At 53.8% G+C, this 19,311-nt stretch overlaps 6 protein-coding genes across 6 annotated transcripts; 2 read left to right on the plus strand and 4 right to left on the minus strand.

The window, feature by feature from the left end:
• Window positions 1-583: 583 nt before the first annotated feature.
• RHO25_012692 (uncharacterized protein) lies at window positions 584-4,039 on the minus strand (the record flags this gene model as incomplete). The annotated part of the gene is made up of 1 exon (XM_023603990.2): window positions 584-4,039. One exon carries the CDS (start codon window positions 4,037-4,039, stop codon window positions 584-586), a length of 3,456 nt encoding a protein of 1,151 aa, XP_023450405.1.
• A 1,017-nt stretch (window positions 4,040-5,056) lies between these two features.
• Window positions 5,057-6,559, minus strand: RHO25_012693 (uncharacterized protein; the record flags this gene model as incomplete). The annotated part of the gene is made up of 1 exon (XM_023603991.2): window positions 5,057-6,559. One exon carries the CDS (start codon window positions 6,557-6,559, stop codon window positions 5,057-5,059), a length of 1,503 nt encoding a protein of 500 aa, XP_023450408.1.
• A 308-nt stretch (window positions 6,560-6,867) lies between these two features.
• Window positions 6,868-11,554, plus strand: RHO25_012694 (uncharacterized protein; the record flags this gene model as incomplete). The annotated part of the gene is made up of 3 exons (XM_023603992.2): window positions 6,868-6,924; window positions 7,047-7,210; window positions 7,258-11,554. 3 exons carry the CDS (start codon window positions 6,868-6,870, stop codon window positions 11,552-11,554), a joined length of 4,518 nt encoding a protein of 1,505 aa, XP_023450407.1.
• Window positions 11,555-12,421: 867 nt separating this feature from the next.
• On the minus strand, window positions 12,422-13,903 carry RHO25_012695 (uncharacterized protein; the record flags this gene model as incomplete). Its single annotated transcript, XM_023603993.2, has 1 exon — window positions 12,422-13,903. The coding sequence occupies one exon, from the start codon at window positions 13,901-13,903 to the stop codon at window positions 12,422-12,424; it is 1,482 nt and encodes a 493-aa protein (XP_023449931.1).
• A 673-nt stretch (window positions 13,904-14,576) lies between these two features.
• RHO25_012696 (uncharacterized protein) lies at window positions 14,577-16,503 on the plus strand (the record flags this gene model as incomplete). Its single annotated transcript, XM_023603994.2, has 2 exons — window positions 14,577-15,863; window positions 15,928-16,503. 2 exons carry the CDS (start codon window positions 14,577-14,579, stop codon window positions 16,501-16,503), a joined length of 1,863 nt encoding a protein of 620 aa, XP_023449930.1.
• Window positions 16,504-16,736: 233 nt separating this feature from the next.
• On the minus strand, window positions 16,737-19,311 carry RHO25_012697 (uncharacterized protein; the record flags this gene model as incomplete). The annotated part of the gene is made up of 2 exons (XM_023603995.2): window positions 16,737-18,321; window positions 18,377-19,311. 2 exons carry the CDS (start codon window positions 19,309-19,311, stop codon window positions 16,737-16,739), a joined length of 2,520 nt encoding a protein of 839 aa, XP_023450390.1.

Genomic DNA, 19,311 nt, shown 5'->3' on the forward strand with positions numbered 1-19,311 from the left:
CATTATGCATTATCATGCACCCATCCCATTGCTGCTCGTCCTCCTCTGAGAGAAATGCAAAAAACAGAAGAAGTAAAACACAGTGAGACAAGACTCTCTCTCTTCCTCTCCCGTTGGGTATCTCGCCAAAAACACAACAGCCACTGGCTCGCAAAACTATCCGCGGCTCAGACCTCTCCACTTCGTCGACGTCTCATATGTCCTCATGAGCTCCATCATCATCTCACATGAGACTCAGCTTTCGTTCCGCGACCACATCATGACCAGACTCCAGCCTCGCCGGATCAGACTGCGCTCTCCTCCTCAAATTCGAAATCCTCTCCCTAATACCCATCATAATCGGCGTCCTCGTCATGAGCTTAAAAGGGCTAACAGGCGCAGAAGTCTTTCCTCGTCCAGCGAGGATTTCCGTCGCGCCGTCCAAGCCCATATAATGAGCGCTCACTCTCGCCTTCAGCGATTTAGCGCGACGTATAGCACGTTCAGGTGAGCCGCTGAGTTTTAGAGTACTGCTGCTTCTACTAGCAGCCATCAGCGTTGTATCGAAACAATGTGACTCGAGGCCAGCGGGAGTAATGAAATGCTACTTCTTCACAAAGCCTTCGATGGCGTCTGATGCTCGGCTCTTGGGTCGACCGCTGCTGTTGCGGTGTAGAAGTTTTTCTCGATCGCGGGAGAGGCTGCCAGGGGATGAGCCCATGCCGGAGTTCGGTAATGGAGCCAGGTTATCGCCATTGGCTTCCATGCCGGCGCTGGTCTCGGTCTTGCCTAATCTTTGCTCTCGCTTGAGCTCAAGATACATTCTCGCATGGTCGGAGAGTGGGAATGGCGAAGGCTCTGTTGGGATGTCGGCGCCGTTCTGTAGCAAGAGTTCCGCCACGGGAAATGGCTTTCGTGGGAGCGGACTTGATGGTCGTGGGGCACCCGAGAGCGAGGAGCCAGAAGCGTGCCTGATGCTTGAAGCTGCTGCACTGGCGGGTGCAGCTGGATCGGCGGCTGCCAATGCCAGATATACGGCATGCGTCGCTCGTACGCGATCGTGGGCATTCGGATTGGCTCGCAGCGCGAGTGCGTGGAGGACGCCCTGAATGTCATTCTTCTTAATGCTCGTCAAAAGGAGGTCATCAGGCGTATTCGGCGCCGCTGGTTGCTGTACATATGTGCGGTCGCTGTATTTTGCGGTGATGAAATGCAGCCTTTGATCTCTCGTCGAATGTGGCGAAGGCTTGAGGAAGCGGTCGAGCTTAGCCTCCCAGATCATGTTACTAACGCGATTACCGATCAGGAGTAGGGCCTCGACAATATCTTGTGTCGCGAACGAGGTATCGAGAGTCAATCCCCGAACCTTGGAGATGTGTGTGCCTAATGAACGATGGATACCACTACACTCGATGCAAAGTAGCACACCAAGGTTGATAGAACACCAATCAACCTTCGCGTCGGATCCACAATCAGCACAGACTTTGTTGCCCTCGTCGGCGTTTTTGATGCGTTGAAGAAGTGCGGAAGGCTCAGGTTCACTTTCCATCCGCTTGTATGCAGGCTTGTCGCCCGTCGTCGCATGTCTGCTCACAGCGCCTGAAGCAGAGATCCTGTTAGGATTCGATGTCTGCCTGTGCCCTGAGAAGGAAGAGCTCTTTCCCGTCAAGACTGCAGCAATGTCTTTGCGATGCGAGTTGGCGGGCGAGGGCGTTGCTGGGAGCGGCTGGGTCTTATTCTCGAACGCGCTCTGCAAGGCGTTGTTGATGGCGCCGATCCAGGCGCGTAGATCGTCCTCAGATGGGGCCTGATATACGCGCGTGAACTGCGGCGTGATAACCTCGAAGCAGAATCGACGATCAGCATTCCGTGCTTCGCGAACAGATGCCATCCTGAGATCAATCGGGTCCATGTGCAGATCAAGCTTGTCCTTCCAGTTCACGTACTCCGAAAGCTTGCCTTGGTCTAGCACGATCCAGAATTTGTGCCAACCAGGTTTGGTGATGCCCTTCGGATCAACGTGGCTGCCGGGTCTGCTCAAGGCCCACAAGAGTCCTTCTTTTCGCATAGTTGCGCCATTATTGAGGGTTGTGCTCGAATTGTCTTCCAGATCACGAATACCCTTGAACTTGCTCGCGGGACTTGTGGAATTGGCGGCAACTGAGCTGGTGGGTGTGTTGAGCATGCCATTCGCGATGGTTTGCCCATTCATATGGCTTGCAGAGGGAGGAGACTGCGAAAGCGCCGCGCCGCCACTCAAGCTGGTTGTCCTCATAGGCACGCCCTCGCCTCGAGCTTGTTCTCTGACTGACGTCGAGTGCGAGAGACCACCAGCCGGAGCAATGTTGCCGTCTTCGTTTGTAAGTTTCGTGCTTGTCTCCAAAGCGCGACGTTTCTCTTCTCGTTCCTGGCGCAGCAGCTTGAAATCCTGATCGGCCAGTCGGACCTCCGCAACGAGGGCATCCAGCTGCGGAATCATGTCTTCCACTTTCTTCGCAGTCGCGAGGTAGCTTTTTGCCTGTGCATCAGCATACTTTGTTAAATGCGACAACACTTCTTGATCTTTGCGCCCGCCATGGAGATCGTGCATGAAGCTCGAATAATCGAATCGCTTGAGCTCGAAAGTCCTCCGCTTGGCTTGATACTTCTCGTCACTTCGTACGACCTTCTTTTCTTTGAGCGACTCAGTTCTTTGGCCAAGATACTTGCCCACAAAAGCATAGTATTCCTTGCTCTCCTCGTCGAACTCCCTTTTCTTGTTGTCTGCTTGTTTGATCTCAAAATTGTAGAGCTTGCTAATCGGTTCAATGATGAGCTTCTGTAGATTGACTGTGTTCTGCTTCTCGTAATGTAATATCTCTTTCGCGATCTTCTCGAAATAGTGATCGAGCGCGGGTTGGACGGCGTTCGCATTCGATGTCGCGGCATCTCGTAGTGCGTTCATGAAGTCCGCAACGGCTTGGTTGCATGCTTGTTGGGCAGATTCCGCCGCCTCGGCCGTCTTCAACACTTTCTTCATTCGCTGCCTCATGCTGCTCGTCTTCTGCTCCAGCGAACGCATTGTGGCTCGGAAAAGTGGTCCATCCTCATTAAGCGATGGATCCTCCCCAGGCTTGCATGTCGCCAGATCCACCTTCACTGGTCCTGCCATTGACTGCGTGCTCATAGTCGGAATCTGGCTCAGACCATCTTCCGGAATAGGTTCGAAGGTTGGCGATTGGGGCATATCCTTGTCTTTGAAGTCCTGATAGCTGCCTTCTCCTTCAGAATCGCTCACGTTGCTGACTCTCGACTCGATCGATTGTGTGGAAGGTACTCGCAGTCTGGTCGGCATAGTGATCTGATTGGGATCGAGCATCGGCGACCGTGGAGCGGCACTGAAGAATCGCTGAGTATTTTGAACCCAGAAGCTGAAGCTTGCGAGTGTTTCCAGCTTGTGCGACCTCTGATTGTACTCAACAAAACTGCAACTATTCCTCCATCCTCCCCCTCGATCTTCCGACGGCTTCGGGGGCCGCCATTTCCATGACCAGCTAAACTGTGCGCTCGGGCTACCTCCCGTCGAATAATCCCCCACGAGCTGCACATTGGGGTTCTTGTGCAGATTTGGATCTGTGTGGAACTCTCGCACTACCAAGTGCTCGACCTCTTTGGGCGTTGATGCAAAAACATATGTCAGACCTGATATTGAAGTATCGAATGCCGTTGCTGTCGGTGATGTGCTGTTTGAATTCGCCGTTCCCACTGCGCCAGACTTCGCCTGCTGTCGGATGATGAATGTGAAATGGAAGTTGAGATCGTCGCCGTTCGATAACCGCAACAGGAATGAAGGTGGCATGCCGTTCAAAAGACTTTCCGGGTCCTGAACATAGTCCACCGGAGTGTCATCGCCGACGTCTTTATGCGCGCTGAATCGCGTCGCTGGAAATGCATTGGGAGATGCTCGAAACAATGTCTGGCCGCGCGAGTTGGTGACGTGGACGCTGGCGACTGAGAAGCGCGTCTGATCGCTCAGACAGATCGAGGCGCCATCGTACGGGCTGCTGGAGATGTTGCCCATCGTGGTCAGCCGGCGGGCTGGGGAGGCTCTCGAGCCTCACAACGTGGGCGGCGCAATGTGGGGGCCGTGGTCGCGGGGAGATGCTGGATATGGGAAACTGGTTGCAATGGCTGGTCGAGGGTCGCGGACAGCAGGAGTAGTCGTTCGAGAGCAGAGTCGGGGGCGTGTGCAGCGCGGCAGATACGAGACAAGAGATGCACAGGTCATGCAGGTCGTCGTCAGGGTCTGCCGCTCGATCTTGTGGGATGGAGGCAGGAGGCTAGCGTGGTTGCGTGTGCCAATGTGACTCCGGTGGGCCTCCAGGAACCACCACTCTTTTTGCTGTCGTCGTTGGTATTGCTGTGGTCAAGGACCAGGTGAATATGGCGAAAATAACAAGACGACGTCCGCACCAGCGACAGCGTCTAGAGGGGTCATCGACGTTGGCCACGCACGGCCAGCGCGCGGATCTATGCCCACGTTTGCGATCGCAATTTCACCAGGCCAGGAGATCCGCAGCTCTTGATTGCCTGCTGCGCCGCTATCCCGAAGTGCTTCCCACGCGTTGTGACACCGTCGCCAACCTCTCCATATGCAACACGCCGGCTCTCAACAGACTCGCCAACTCACGCGAAAAGCATTACTCACACTTGTCGCAGACATGTGACCATCGACAACACGACAAGAATAGTAATGCCTCGAGGCAGCGCCACGCGGGCGGGCGTTACTCGTTGCCTGCAGTACGAGATGAAGTGCTGCAGGCCGCCGAACGATGAGTTACAGCATCGCCTCTGCTGATGACGACGCTGCGTGAAGACCGTCCGAGAGACATCGCAGGCGGCAGATTGAGTGGTCATACGTGTCAGGAACATTCATCACCTGTTGTCAGACGTGATATCAGGCAGCGTCTATACATGGCGAAAAGCCACCCAAATAGCTGCTACGATTAGAGTCTTGAACACATAAGTGGTACAGGGAATCGCGAAAGTCATGCTCAAAGCCGAGCTAGTCCTCTCTTCGATCTGTGAGAAGTTACATCTAGTCGCTATCTTCGTCCGAATCGCCCTCAGCATCAGCACCCAGGCCAGCATCCGCCATATCTTCTGTTGCATCGTCCACTCCGTCACTCGCTTTCCCGTCCAACACAAACGCGCCTAAACAAGTCATGCGATCACCAGTCTCGTGGGTAGCCACCAATCGTCCAACTTGCTTCGTTGCACCCTTGGCCTCACTTGAGATTTCGTCCGCGCTCGCTGTCCATAGACGTATAGCACCGTCGCTGCCAGCAGTAACGAACAAAATGGGCGCATTCGTCCCAGGAAGGTTGAGTGCTTCGAAGTCCTTGATCCGCCCAGAAACGCCAGCTGCTTCCCCTCCTAGCTGAGCCACGCACTTGAGTTGAGGCAATTTGCTTGCCTCTGCAGAGTCTTCTGCAGAAGCGATGTTGTAGAGCAATATTCTCCCATCCTCTGTGGACAGTGCCAGCACATTGCTCCCGCCTTGCGTGGTCACAAATCTCATCTGATGCAGCTTCGTCGGCCGGTCTGGCTTGATAATCGCTTTCGGTTTTGAGTCCACTCCAAAGACGGCCGCCCCACGCTCAAATCCGACAATGTAGTTTTCGCCTGCCTCGTCCCATAAGATTCTCCTCCCCTCGCCACTGCTGAATTTGCTTTCTCCGACCTGCTTGAGAAGGTCGATGTCAAAGTTCAGCACACCAGCTTTCTTTCCTGTTGTCAAATTCCACAGCCGCAAACACTTCTCGCCCCTGCCTACGCTCAACATAAGTTTCTGGCTCGGATGTATCGCAAAGTCGTTGACTCCAGCAGGTATCTCGCCTGGCGCAGCCGTGTCTCCGGATGGCCGTCCCTGAGGTTTAGGTACCGGTGCCTTCATAGAACCCAGCATCGTCCAGTCGCGTGTCCGTGATATCGCAATCGTGGAATCTTCTGCAGCACTGAACAGCTTCGACTTGATGGGAAAGTGCAAGCGTGTAATTGCTCGGTCATGGTGAATCAAGCTTCCCAGGTTTTTGTTGCGAGGGTTCTCAGCAGCTGCAACTCCAGACAGAGATGGTAAATTTGGCTTTGCTCCAGGTGGCGGAGGTGCTGTCGATAAGCTGTAAACATTAATGCGCTCGTCCGAGGAGCCAGTGGCTAAGAGTCGTTTATCCGCATCCTCTGAAGGCGAGATGGCCAGACATCGAATGGCTGAGGCGTGGGCTGCGAAAAGGAAAGTGTCTGAGAATGTGACTTTCTCGTCTTGCTTCGCAGGTCCGAGACTTGTTCGAGGTATGCGCGCCTGGAGCCCGTGGAGCACGCGCTCGTACGATCCGGTGACGATTTGGACGTGCAAGTCGTCCGTATGATTCTCTTTACTGCTATTAGATTTGTTCGCGGCAGGAGCTTTCTCGATGCTGCTTTTCTGAGATTTGGCTGCGGAAGTTTTGGTCGCGGGTGGAGGCGACAGCGCTGCCTTCTTCACCGGCTTCTGCTTGCCAGTCGCCTCTTCACGCTTCCGCTTCCCACTGACCGCAGCCATATTTGTACTCTGGGAATTGCGTGGAAGCTTGTGGTGTCGTCGCTCGAGAAAAAAGTTCAGGACGCGGCAAGCTAAGGCCGACGGGAGTCCTCAGGCACGTTCAGTTTATCATCTGGGGAAGCAGGCCGCAAGAGCAAGCATCGTCGCATCACCACCCAGCAGAAGCGTCGCGGTCTCACGAACAGATAATCCTCCACCACGCCGAACCCGACGCCCACAATTCTCGCCCGTCGTCCCCCAGCAGCACGTCGCTCGTCTGTTGTTCGTTGCTGAATGACAGATGCAGCGCACTGGAAGGCGACGAGTTCATGTCATCGGTCGAGTCGCTTCGCCATGCTGCACTCACGGCGAAACAGGACCAGTTGGTGAGCACAATTGCCCATCTTCGCACCGCACGCTCTTCGCGACATTTTGCACCGCTGGTGCAATTTGTTTGGCGAATTTGCGATGCGAAGTGGTCGAGTTGTGATGCTAACCTGCTGCACAGAAGTCGCTCGCATCGTCGCATTCTGCGGAGCTACGCGCGCTGCTGGCCGTCTACAACACCATCAACGATAACACCAGCCTCAACTCGTTGGTGAACGCGAAATTCGGTGCAGACAGCGTCACCGAAGATGAAGCAGTCTTTCTGCGTGATCATGACTTATCCAGGTGTGTGTCACTTGATAGTGCCCTCGCCACTGGCTAACATGTGAAAGCGGCCGCACTTTCGACGCGACATTGCTAGCCATTCGACCTCCACCTGCTTCTACGCCACAACAACAGCCTTCTGACGCGTCAATATCTGTATCAAAACTCGAAAGTACGCCCGCTGGATTCTCTGGGCCTCGCGATGGAACTCCGAGCGCGGCCGCGGCGCCGAAACAAGGCATTGTAACCGCGAAAGCAGATGAAACCGCGATTTCCATTCCAGAGGTCGCGTCCACAGTACACGAACCCCTCCCGGCTTTGAACAAGGCCAGTGCTTACCCATCTCCGTCAATCCAGGCCACACGGGAAGCGTCTCCCACAGCAGCGGTCGCCCAGCCAGTCGATGTCGCTGCTCCACTACCCGTGGAAGATGCTCAACTCTCAGCATCGACGAAGCAACTCCTAGACCAACAGCGACCGGCATCGCCTGCGAAGACTGTGCATCTTCCGCCGCAAGAGGTCCAGGAAGAGGGCCTACGGGAGCGCGAGGCGGCTGAAGCACAACGCAAGTTGGAGCCCGAAGTGAAGTCCACCCAGCGTCTTCATGCTCCGAATGCAGAAGCTGCTTCCTCTCCGTCCTCCACGGTAGGAGCTCACTCTGCTGCTACGCCCCAAGCTCCCCAGGAATCGCCAGATACGTCGCCAGACTCGGAGCTTGCAGTGGAAGTGCCCAAAGATCTCCAGCCGACGCCAGAGCAGATACGAGAGAAGGAAGAACACGATCGCGTATTGGAAGCACAGAAAGAGATTGCGAGGCAAGAAGCGCTTGGCGATGTATCAACGCCTGATGATCAGTTGAAATGGGAGGAACGTGCGGCAGCTGCAAGGGAAGCAACGGAACGTGCTTCGCGTGAGGATGTCGGCGGTCCAGAGCCTGACGTGAAGGACTCCGCACGTCAGACGGAGGCTGAAGAGGCGGTTGGTGAAGTGGAAATGGATCAACCTGAAGAGCCAGTCGAGGGACCTTCAGTCAAGGATGCGAAACCAGCTCTGGAAGATGTTGACGAAGAGGCAGCCTCCAGGACCAACATGCAAGACGATGGGGACAACATTACCGTCTCCACACGCGATAGACCTCAACTCTCGGTTGACACAGCCAAGCAGCATCCACCTGTCGAACCGGAAGAATCGACTCCCGCGGTGACCCCAGCTCCTCCTCGAATGACTACCAGAGTCTCGTCTGGGGCGATGCGACAAAAGTCGGTTTCCGAAATCTTGGGCCAGGATCGAGCGCACTCGCAGTCTGCTGATAACACACCGGCCTCTCGCAAAGACCTGCACTCTCCAGCGGCCGTCTCACCGCTCACGCAGCGCCACCAACATGATAACAGTGGAACATTACGGCGGGACTCAACACTGACACAAAGCACTCGTCCACCGCGCCTACTCGCACAGTATCGGCAGCCAGACGACATCGATTCAGCTATTGATCAACTTGAGAGGTTGAAAGGTGCCGCAGATGACCCCGACAAGGACTATCTGGAGCCTCTCTTCAGGATCCAGGCACACGAATCACCAAACTCGAGAACTAGGACTTTGCCTGAGCTCATCAAGATGGTGCCGAAAGCGCTGTCCACCGATGATCACTTCATTTCTCTGCATGAGCGACTGGACTTTCGCATGCTTAGACGCATTTACCAGCTTCAGAATGCAAACAAATGGTCGCTTCGACAAATGGAGAAGCAGAAAGAGCCTCCGCAGCCATTCACTCATCACGACCACATGATGGAAGAAATGAGATGGATGCGAAAAGACTTCCGGGCAGAGCGGCAAATGAAGAAAAGTGTCTGTGCTTGGTTAGCTCAGAGGTGCGCGGACTGGTGCCATGCAGATGCGGAGGAGCGAACCAAGATGCAAGTAAAGGTGAAGAAGACAGATGAGGGCACAGAATCTGTTCCTGATCTTGACGGCGGGGAGTCCGCTCGCGAGGACGACCTTGATCCACCCACTCCACGAGAAGGCTCACCCATTCCCACAACCGTAGTGGTTCCCCCAGAGCTGAAGGGCACAATCGACCGCCTTGATAAATCCGGAAAGCTTTCAAAGGCTCTTGCTACACTGCCTCACGCTGGTCTACTGGATCTTGCGGGCAGGCATCCTAATCAATCCTACACAGCGGTCTCCAAGTTTGTTGAAGGGCGAGTGCTTCCGACTGTGAGCCGCCCGTCTCTAAAACGAAGTCGCTACGAGTATGATGATGAGGATGAGTTTCTTGACGCCCAGCCGAAAAGCAAGAGACTCCGCGAGAATGCTCGATCTGATCCCGAGGGGTCTGATTGCGCTCTTTTCGATCCCGTCAACAAGCCTATTCGGGATCGGCTGCATTCGAACAATGCTTTCAGACCTCCATCTGAATTCTTGATGCCGAACACTCAATTTTACGAATATCGTGCCGGTTCTCAATGGATTTGGGAGGACGATCAAAAGCTTAGAAAGCTGGCAAAGGACTACTCGTTCAACTGGTCACTCATCGCCGACGAAATGAGCTTGAGCACGCGATACAAGAGCTCTGCAGAGCGACGCACCCCTTGGGAATGCTTTGAACGATGGGTCGACCTGGAATCCTTACCTGCGGATATGCGCAAGACGGTGTACTTCAAGACATGGTATGCCAGGCTGGAACAAGCGCAGCAGGCTTCGGAACGACGCTATCAGCAACAGGTGCAGGCCATTCAGCAGCAAGCTGCCCAGAACGGTGCGCCATCTCATGTGCCCATGCGACGTAAGACGACGCCCACGCGGGTGGAGAAACGACGCTCAACGCGATACTTGTGGATGGTGGAAGGCTTCCGTAAACTGGCTAAGAAGCGTGAGCAGGCGGCCTGGAAGCAAGCTGAAACAGCTCGTGCCGCCGCTCAACGAAAGACTCAAGCTGACGCCAACCCGCCAGTCCGCTCGATGAAGATGACGCCGCAGGAGTTCAGCAAGAAGCGTGCAGAGAGGGATGCGGCGATGCTTGAGCAAGCGCGGCAACACCGTGCCAAGATCATTGAGGCTCAAAGACAACAGCTTGCGGCTGCACGCGCAGCTCAGCAGATGCAGATGGCTGGTGGCCCGCAAGCACAAGCTGCTGCAGGACAGCAACGCCCGCCTGGCGCTAACATGCCTGCGCAACAAGCTCAGATGCAGGTCAATGGACAACAAGTCCCTAATGTTAATGCACAGATGGCGGCGTCGCAGCAAGGCAGAGCGAACTTGCAGATGGCGCAGAGGAACGGTCACCTCGCCCCTCCGCACGTGAACGGCCAGGGCATACCGCAAGCACAGATGCAGGCACGAGCTCCTCAAATGGCACAGCACGCTAATTTGCAGGCACAGCCACACCCTCAGCAGATGAGAAACCCACAATACGCTGGTCAGCAATACCCGGTAGCGAATGGCAATACCGTTCCGACACAACAAGTAAGTGCTCACACGACAACGCAACAACAGCTTCAAGAAAACCAGGCTCTTCTGGCGGCTTTCCAGCGATCGCAGCAGCAGCAGCAGCAAGGCAACTCGACTCACAATGGAAATCAGCAGATGAATGGCTCCCCCAGCATGCCTCCTCCCCCAACACCGCAAACTGCACCACAGAAGCTCTCCTCCGGCCATACACCCCAAATCTTCGCCATACAAAACCAGCTGCGAGCGGCAAATCCGTCATTGTCGGATGAGCAAATCCAAGCGTTGGCGATACAGCAGCTCTCCAAGCAGACAGGTCAGCAGTCTAGCAATCAAGCCCGGCAGAACGCCATGAACGCCGCTTCGGGCATGGCCAACCAGGGCCAGGCAGGTGTACCCTCGCAGGCATACCAGCAGAAGCAGGGTCAATACGTGCAGCGTCCCGTTGCCAATGGCGTGAACGGAATGTACTCTCAGGTGAACGGAGCAGCAAATACCCAGCAACAAACCGGTGCGGCTATGAGCTCACAAGGGAACACCAATTCCTCTCAAGCACAGGAAGATTATCGTGCACAGCTCATGCGCAATCAGCAGTTGCAAATGCCGCAGATGCGACAGATGCAAAGCCCGAATGCGAACCACGCACAATTGTACAGCAGTCCCGTCGCTAACAACGCCAGTCCGCACATGGCTGCGACGTCTCCGGGGCAGTCGCCGTACCAGAATGTCAATCAAATGTCGCAGGTGGCAGGCGCCAACGGACAGCGACCAGTATCGCGTTCCAACACGCCACAAATGCAGAGACTGAGCTCGTCGGGAAGCGTCAATACCGTGGGCAATAATGGAGGAATGCAGAGTCCGGGCGCGTTGAGTATGCCTCAGAACAGCCCTCGAAGTCTGCCTGCATCAATGGCGCAGTAGGAGGACGGACGTGGTGGGGGGGTTCGCCCGGGCGATGGATGAACGCGTTCTGGGCCTCGAGCATGAAGAGGGTTGTCTGTCTCTGAGTTGTACACGTTTTGTGGGCCGTTACCGCTGGGTACGGCGATCCACTGTTGAAGAGGAAAATGGGCCGAGAAAGTTGCAGGTTGCATGTGGCGGAGATGCACTGCTAGGCCAACCAAGTAGATTCATCACCTCAGCTTCTCTGGACTCTTAATTGAGTTTCAATGAAAACATATTCAACATTGTAACTTCGTGTGCCTTCCTCTTTTTCCCGCATCAGGTGGTTGTGAGTTTCTGTCGTCGGGTCCCCTCGCTCTTCGTTGGGAATTTGGGAAACCGGGCGAGTAGTGATGGCTTTTATGCTGCGCTGACTCTCGTCTCTCCTGGCCGCAACCAGACCAGCACGCGAGTGGGATTTTAGAGGCGTCGCCTTCGATTCCTAATGTAGAGGAGAGTATCGTCGTGCGTGCTCATCGTTCTTACGGACTTCTTGAGACCGGGTATCAAAGAAAGTGTGGCTGTGTGCCAGTTTCCCGGAAGGTCGAGCTGCGAATTTCATCTGGGGACAAATTCAGAAGAGATCGAATTGTGCATGCTGTGCTTACATAAACACGATATAACTTGCTAGATGTTATGATGGAGCTAGCATGAGTCCATTAGAGTGTTCATTTGGCCGATTCGACTATCACGTCGTCGCCGGCGGTAGTCTACCCTAAGGAGCCTGTAACCCTAAGAAAGGTATGGAATGCACAAATTTTTGTGCAAAGTCACAAAGTCACTGCACTAAGGTATCACCAACGTTCATTCAAGCACATCAGCCGTATGTGCTAGTTCTGCACTCATTCAATCCCAAACCAACTCCACCTTCTTCCCCACAATCTTCGCATTAAACCACTCCACCACCTCAATCTTTCCCCTCACCACCCTCGCCCCTCTTAAAACCCCCTCCTTCACAGCCGCCCTCGCCGTCAAAAGTAATTCCGTCATAGCCAAATTCCTCGCAATACATTGTCGCGCTCCAATATTAAAAGGAATCCAATCTCGTAGCATTTCTTTCGTAGGATCCAGCCAGCGATCAGGATTGAAAGTATGCGGATCGGGAAAGACAGAAGGATTGAAATGTAGAGTCCAAGGTTGTAGACCGACTTGTGTTCCACTCGGGAGGTGGTAAGTTTTGGATGTGGAAGGGGAAGTGTAAGTCCAGCCTGAAGGTGGGACGATGCGGGGGAAACGTGTTGGGTTTGCCATGGAGAGGCGGAGGGTTTCTTTTATGGTTGCGTTGAGGTAGGGGAGGGTGGAGGGGTCGGTGGTTGAGGCTTCGTGGAGTTCTTGGTGGAGTTTTTGGAGGACGGAGGGGTGGTTTGTGAGGTTCCAGAGGAGGAGGGCGAGGTTTGTGCCTGTTGTGTTTGTGCCGGCGAAGATTACGTCTTGCATTTGGATGTTGGTTTCTTCGGGGGTGATGCCGGAGTTTAGGAGGCGGGTTTGGTAGAGGTTTTCGAATGGGGGGTTGTGGGTTAGGGGTTTGGTGAAGGTGTCGACCTTTTCGATGCTTTCGTTCTCTTCAGGGGATGGAGGGAAGAGTTTTTGGCAGATGGTGAAGACGTGGCCGAAGAGGTAGTTTGGTAGGTAGAAGAAGCGTCCAAATGATACGACCGAGTCAACGAACATGGAAGCGGAGAGTCTTGAAGTCTTCTCGTTGCAGCCATCGTAAGACTTGCCGAACAAGTACGAAGTGACAGCATCTAGTGCCAGGCCACGAGTGAGGTTGAGCACATCGACAGGATGCGAGTTTCCGGTCTCCTTCGCTCGCGAGCGTGCTTTTGCGACTTCACTTTGAAGGCGTTTCACGAATTGGTCAATGCAACCCTCGATCGTGTCAACATTCGATCGTATGGCTGCCGTGCTGAACATGGGCACGACTGCCTTGCTCCTCTTGGCGCGATGGGCTGGATCGCGAGCGCTGAAGATAGTCTGATGCCCCTCGAAGTCGAAGTTCGCGTACGCCGGTGATTTGAGAAACCCGCCCTTCTCGGAGTAGATTGGGCCCAGCGCCTCTCCTTCAGAAAACACAACCTCATTTGGTGCTATTCTGACCACAGGTCCGTATTTTGCGTGAAGTGAGTCGATTTGGCGACATTCGTCTCCCAAGTAGGAGTGTATCCAAACCCATAAACTTGTGAGTCGACATATGAGTGGTCCAGGGACGTGTGAGAGTGGATCGAAATATGTTCTGTAGGCGATGTAAGATATGGCTGTGATGAGAGACGCGTACAGTGCGAGAGTGGCAAGCGGTGAGTCTTGACCAAGCGCGTCTGCGACTGCCATCGTAATGGACTCCAGGCTACATGTATTTCCTGTGAAAGGGAAAAACTGCTGACAATGGGTTTAGTGGTGAAGTTGTGATACTCGGCTCAACGCATGCGGCAACCGGACTACGCTGTTATCATCGCGCACCAGTAATGCAGCTAGAGCGACCGGACACATTGCAATGGAATCATGAAGCCCGAAGCTGCAAACCTTCTGTTCGTTCATCTCTGGCATCCGTGGCGATTGAGCTTCATGATGATTGCAAAGACCTCGAACAGTGAACCTGTTGTGGCGTGACTTTTGGAGAACACCGAGCGTGGTGTTGTGGATTTTGTCAAGCCACGTAACTAGTGTGCATAGTGGCCAAGTCTCCGCCCTTGCCGATTTGGCCCTCTCTTCTCACCACGGAAAGCATCGTCCGCACTCTCCACTGCCTGCAACACCACCACGCCCGATAGCAGAGCGGAAGCAGACGAAGCTGCTGTCTCCATGGACGGAGTCCGCAAGAACAGCAACTGACGCTCGGAGCACTGGCCTGTCACCGGCTCTGGCGTTGGTTTTCTCATCTGCTGTCAGCTTCCTCCAAGACGCTCGGCGAAAACCCAGCGACACCATTTCGCCGAGCTGTTAAACAACACAATGTTGCCTCAACTCTTGCCTCGAGCACTTTCCCTCTCTCATCGCATGACCGATGGCTGACCCTCCAGTGCGCCGACCACACAAGAGGCCTCGGCCGCAATCTTCTTGCGCCATCTGCCACAGACGAAAGGTCAAATGTTCCAAGACATTGCCGTGCCTCCAGTGCCAGAAGCATGGCTGCGCAGATGAGTGTCGCTACGATGGCGTGCAACCCTCCAGAACTCCAGCCACAACTACTCAGACCAACGCAACCGAGCCGGCCGCCGCCCATCAAGATGCAGGGCCTGCTGATCCATCGAATGCGGCTATGGACCTTCAAAGGGAACAGGCTGAGGCAAGTAGACAATATATTCATGGTATCATTCAGGCCGACAAGCTGCAAGTGTGGACTGAGTCGAAATATCCTCCTCATACTTGGAACCCAACACCTGGCAACTCACGCGGTCGTACACATTCAACTGGTGTACTACGAGTGTTTGATCCGGTTATGATCTACATGGGAGCAGAAGCACTTTCGTATCCTGATACCGAAGCGGATGCAACTGTCGCTCGACGTAAAAGCAGAATGGCGAGCGTCATGTCAGGTACGGCGCAATCGCTTTACGCAGATTTGCCTCCGGTCAACGTCTGCCTGGAACTGATCACGCGGTACTACGACACCTGGCACACAGTTCTCGCGCTGGTTGATCGTTGCGCCTTTGACAAATCCTTCGAGGACTCGATTACGGAGCCGCAAAATGCTTCAGCTTCCTTTGAGATAACGTGCGCCCTGGTCATGGTATTGGCCAACGCGACTTTTGCGTCGAATGAAGCACGTATTCCGGCCGAACGAGTGGAGCGGTGGCTTGACATCTCATCTGGCCTGTTAGCATTGATGTCGTGGTTTGGAGAAACCACTGTCGAATCAGTCCGAGCATCAGCACTTCTCAGCCTTGCCGAACAGGTCGTGAGCACAGATGTAACCGCCGCGTACATCAGATCTGGCAATACTGTCCGAAGTGCAATGAGTTTGGGCTTGCACTTGCGCGCGCAGGATCAGAACTCTGTGTCTGCGGCCATCTCAGCTGAGGAGTGTCTGTGGAACACGATCATCGAAATCGATCAGTACGCATGCCTTGCTGCTGGCATGGAACCTGCTGTGCCAGAGAGCACCGTCATGGAGGCAATAACATATTCAAGTGGAAACAACCTTGGCGCTAGTGATGTCCCTGATGAGCTTTGCCTACGCCGTTTGCTGACCAAGTCGCTATACGTCCGGCACAAAATCTTAGCTGCCCTGAATGGTCAGCGATCTGTGATGGTAGAACAAACCGTGGAGCTCAGCACCGCATTATCAAAGGTAAGGCTGTGTTCGCATCGACTCCACAGCATGAGAACACCAACGACTAACCATTTGTATCCAGGCCTTCGCTCCCGTAAGCACAAATCAAGACGTCCCACCCAATTTCAGAACCTTCCAATACGATTACGTCTTCTTCACATATCGCCGATATATGTCAGCTCTCCACCGCGTTTTCGCGACCCTTGACGGCGAACCAGCATACTACATATGCCGCAGCATGGCCGCACGCCTCGCACGTCGCCATCTGCGCGAGATATGCAAAGTCTGGAGAGCTGATCCTGACCTGAGTCCTTTCACCGCTCTCCTCGGCGCCCCTGGGATCATGTTCCGCAACGAGACCGAACGCGCCGTCATCACAATTTCTCACGAGCTCTATCGCAAGGAAGACCAAGTGCAGCGTGTTCTCATGTCAGTCGAAGGTGGTCGGGAGGGGTTGACGGAGACGATAAGGGAGTTTATCACTCTTGGGAAGGATAGAGTGAAGGAGAAAGGCTTTCCAAAGCGGTGCTTTATGATACCTGCCATGGTCGATGCACATAATCAAATTTCGGCCGAGTGCGAGGTGACTTCGAGCGAATACTGTCGGGCGATGGCGACTGTGGGATCCGAAGTCAAGAGACTTCTGGAAGCAAGCTGAGAGGCCACAGCTTGCGAAACCGAGAAACCATCGGATTGCACGTACGGCACGTATTGCTGGCACCTGGATCGAAACATCGTCTAAAAGCTTACCTCGCTTCTGTAGAGGTTTTCGACATTATTCATCTATTGCTGCAATGGCCAAGACGAAACCATCCTTCATCAGGCAATCCAAATCATACCATATCATATCGGCATAAACCCATAGCGCGCATCTAGGCAGCTCCGCTGTCTCTACAATTTGAAAGTGTCCACAAGAGGCGTATCCAGCACACTCTTCCCAACAAAAACCTCAAACTCCCCACTCGGCACAACCCAAGTCTGATTCACCGAATTCCAATACGAGATATCCTTCCTCCTCAACGCGAACTCAACCTTCACTTCATCTCCAGCTGCAATTTCAACCTTCTGAAAACCGCGCAAAACTCTCGTATTCGAATTACTGCCCAGACTGTCCTTTGGGACTGGAATTTGAATATACAACTGCGCGACTTCAGCTGCGGTGACAGAGCCCGTATTCTTGATCGTTGCGCTAATCATTCCAACGTTTTCGAAAAGAGAGTTCGAACCACCAACTCCCATGTCATCGCGATTGGAATTTTGGTCTGTCGTTCCGTTGATGTAGACTGGAGCCGTGCTGGTCGAATCAGCAGTCGAGGTGGCGTTCATATTGATGCTCAACCCGGAGTATTCGAAAGAGGAGTAAGTCAGGCCAAATCCGAATTCAAATCGCGGTGTCACTGAACGTGCTAGGAAGCTGCGATAGTCGATATTTACGCCCTCTTCAAAATCGCATTGTGGGTCTTGAGATTTATCGATGCAAGGTCCAGCTAGGTCTCCATAATCGGATACCTTTTTCGCGACGGTGTAGGGTAGACGACCGGAAGGGCTGGTGTCTCCATAGAGTAGTGAGACGACTGCGCGACCAGCATCTTGCCCGGGTAGATGTGCGAAGATGACGGCCGTCACGTTGTCGTTCTCGATCCATTCATCGACTAAGCGCGGACCTGCGTTGTGAATGGTCACGATGGTGTTGTTGCATTGCGATGCTACGCTGCGAACCAGATCGTCGCTCTCTTCATCTGCGAGACCAGGACGATCCCATGCTTCGCTGGCGTATTCATTAATGAAGACGAGGCATGCGTCAGATTCGGGCATGACTCTAGGGTCGTATGATGTGAAGTCGTAGAAAATGGACGTATCATCATCGTACGCTCTGGCCTGTAGAGCATCATATGGGCTGCTGATGTATGCAGGTACATTGCTGCCACTGCCACCGCCGACGATTAAAGTGCCCATGAATTTCGATGGCGCATCTGACATGGGTTGATTGCGCATGATTTGCTGTTCTTGCGGCTGAGAAAGGTCAATTGCTTCTCGATTTTGCGTCCAGTCGCCCGTGCCAGGATTGAAATGAGATTGAGCGATTGCGTCGTAGCCAAAGACAGATAACGTTCGCGGCTTCACCAGAGGAAGACTATTGTTGACGTTTCTGACCAAGACATGGCCTTCAATTGCTTGCCGTAGGAGAGACCTCTTTGCAGCTGGGTCCTTTGCGTCCACATATTTATGTGGCTGGAGAATATCGTCTGGCATTCCAACACCGAGAGGAGGAAAATTCGGATCGTCTTGGCCAAATTGGAGCCATGTTGCCAGAATCCGAGTCGCCATATCCACGAGCCGAGCCTCGTCGAACCCATCACGCGCATTAGCGAGCTTGTCATCGTCCCAGTAATCGCTATTTGGCATCGCCATGTCTAGACCGGCGTTGGCAGAGTCCAGGGATGAGTGCTGCGCAGCCCAATCGGAGACAACAATTCTTTAGAGCAGTCAGTATTCGCGAGTTGCAAATGCCTTCCAGCAAGTCCACTTACCCTTGAAAATTGAGCTCGCCCTTCAAAAGTCCATTCATGATCTTCGAGTTCTCGCAACCGTAGCTCTGATTGATTCGATTGTACGAACACATCACGCTTCCAACTCCAGCTTTGACCGCATCCTGGAATGGCCAGAGATACAGCTCGTGCATCGTGCGATCGTCAATATTCGAGCTGCTGCTCGGTATCGTCCCATCATCATCATTAATCGGATTCCTGTTCGTCTCCTGCTCATTCCCAACCAAATGTTTCACACAAGCAATAACACTCCTCTGCATGCCTCTGATAGTCTCAGCACCAAGCACGCCATCAAGAAAAGGATCACTCGCAAACCCCTCCCAATTTCGTCCCGAAGTCATCACTCGTCCAATAGGTCCCACCACCGGCCCCAGCGCCACATTAACACCCTTCTTCTTGAACTCCGCACCCAGAAACACAGCTCTCTCATACGCCAGCGTCGAATTCCACGAAGCTCCGACCGAAATCCCAGAAGCATAAGCATTGACTCCATCTGTATCTCTCACTCCCTGTCCAGCATCATGAAGACACAACCCAGGAAATTCCACACTTTTCGCGGAGCCAGAAACTCCCACACATCCGGTCCCTGCATTCCCGAATCCGATCGTAATATTATTCATATCCTTCTTACTCATCTTCTCAACCATCGCTCTAGCTTTCTCGTAAGCTGCAGCCCAATCTCCAGCTCCGTAGCCTTTAGGTGAAGGATAGACGACTTCGCTCGTCCATTTCGCGTGAGAGGGCTTGTTGTGGAGTGCGAGAAGTGCGAGGAGTGGTAAGAGGAGAAGAGACATGATGATTGCTCCGGAAATCCACTTGTGTTTTTGTGCCCAGATTATGGCACGTTTTCGGCGGGTTTGGCCTAGAAGGGGAGTGACTGTGGTGATTGCGCTTTCTTTTTCGTCCAGTGCGTCCAT

Source organism: Cercospora beticola, chromosome 9 (genome assembly GCF_033473495.1).
Source record: "Cercospora beticola chromosome 9, complete sequence".
Lineage (NCBI taxonomy): Eukaryota > Fungi > Ascomycota > Dothideomycetes > Mycosphaerellales > Mycosphaerellaceae > Cercospora > Cercospora beticola.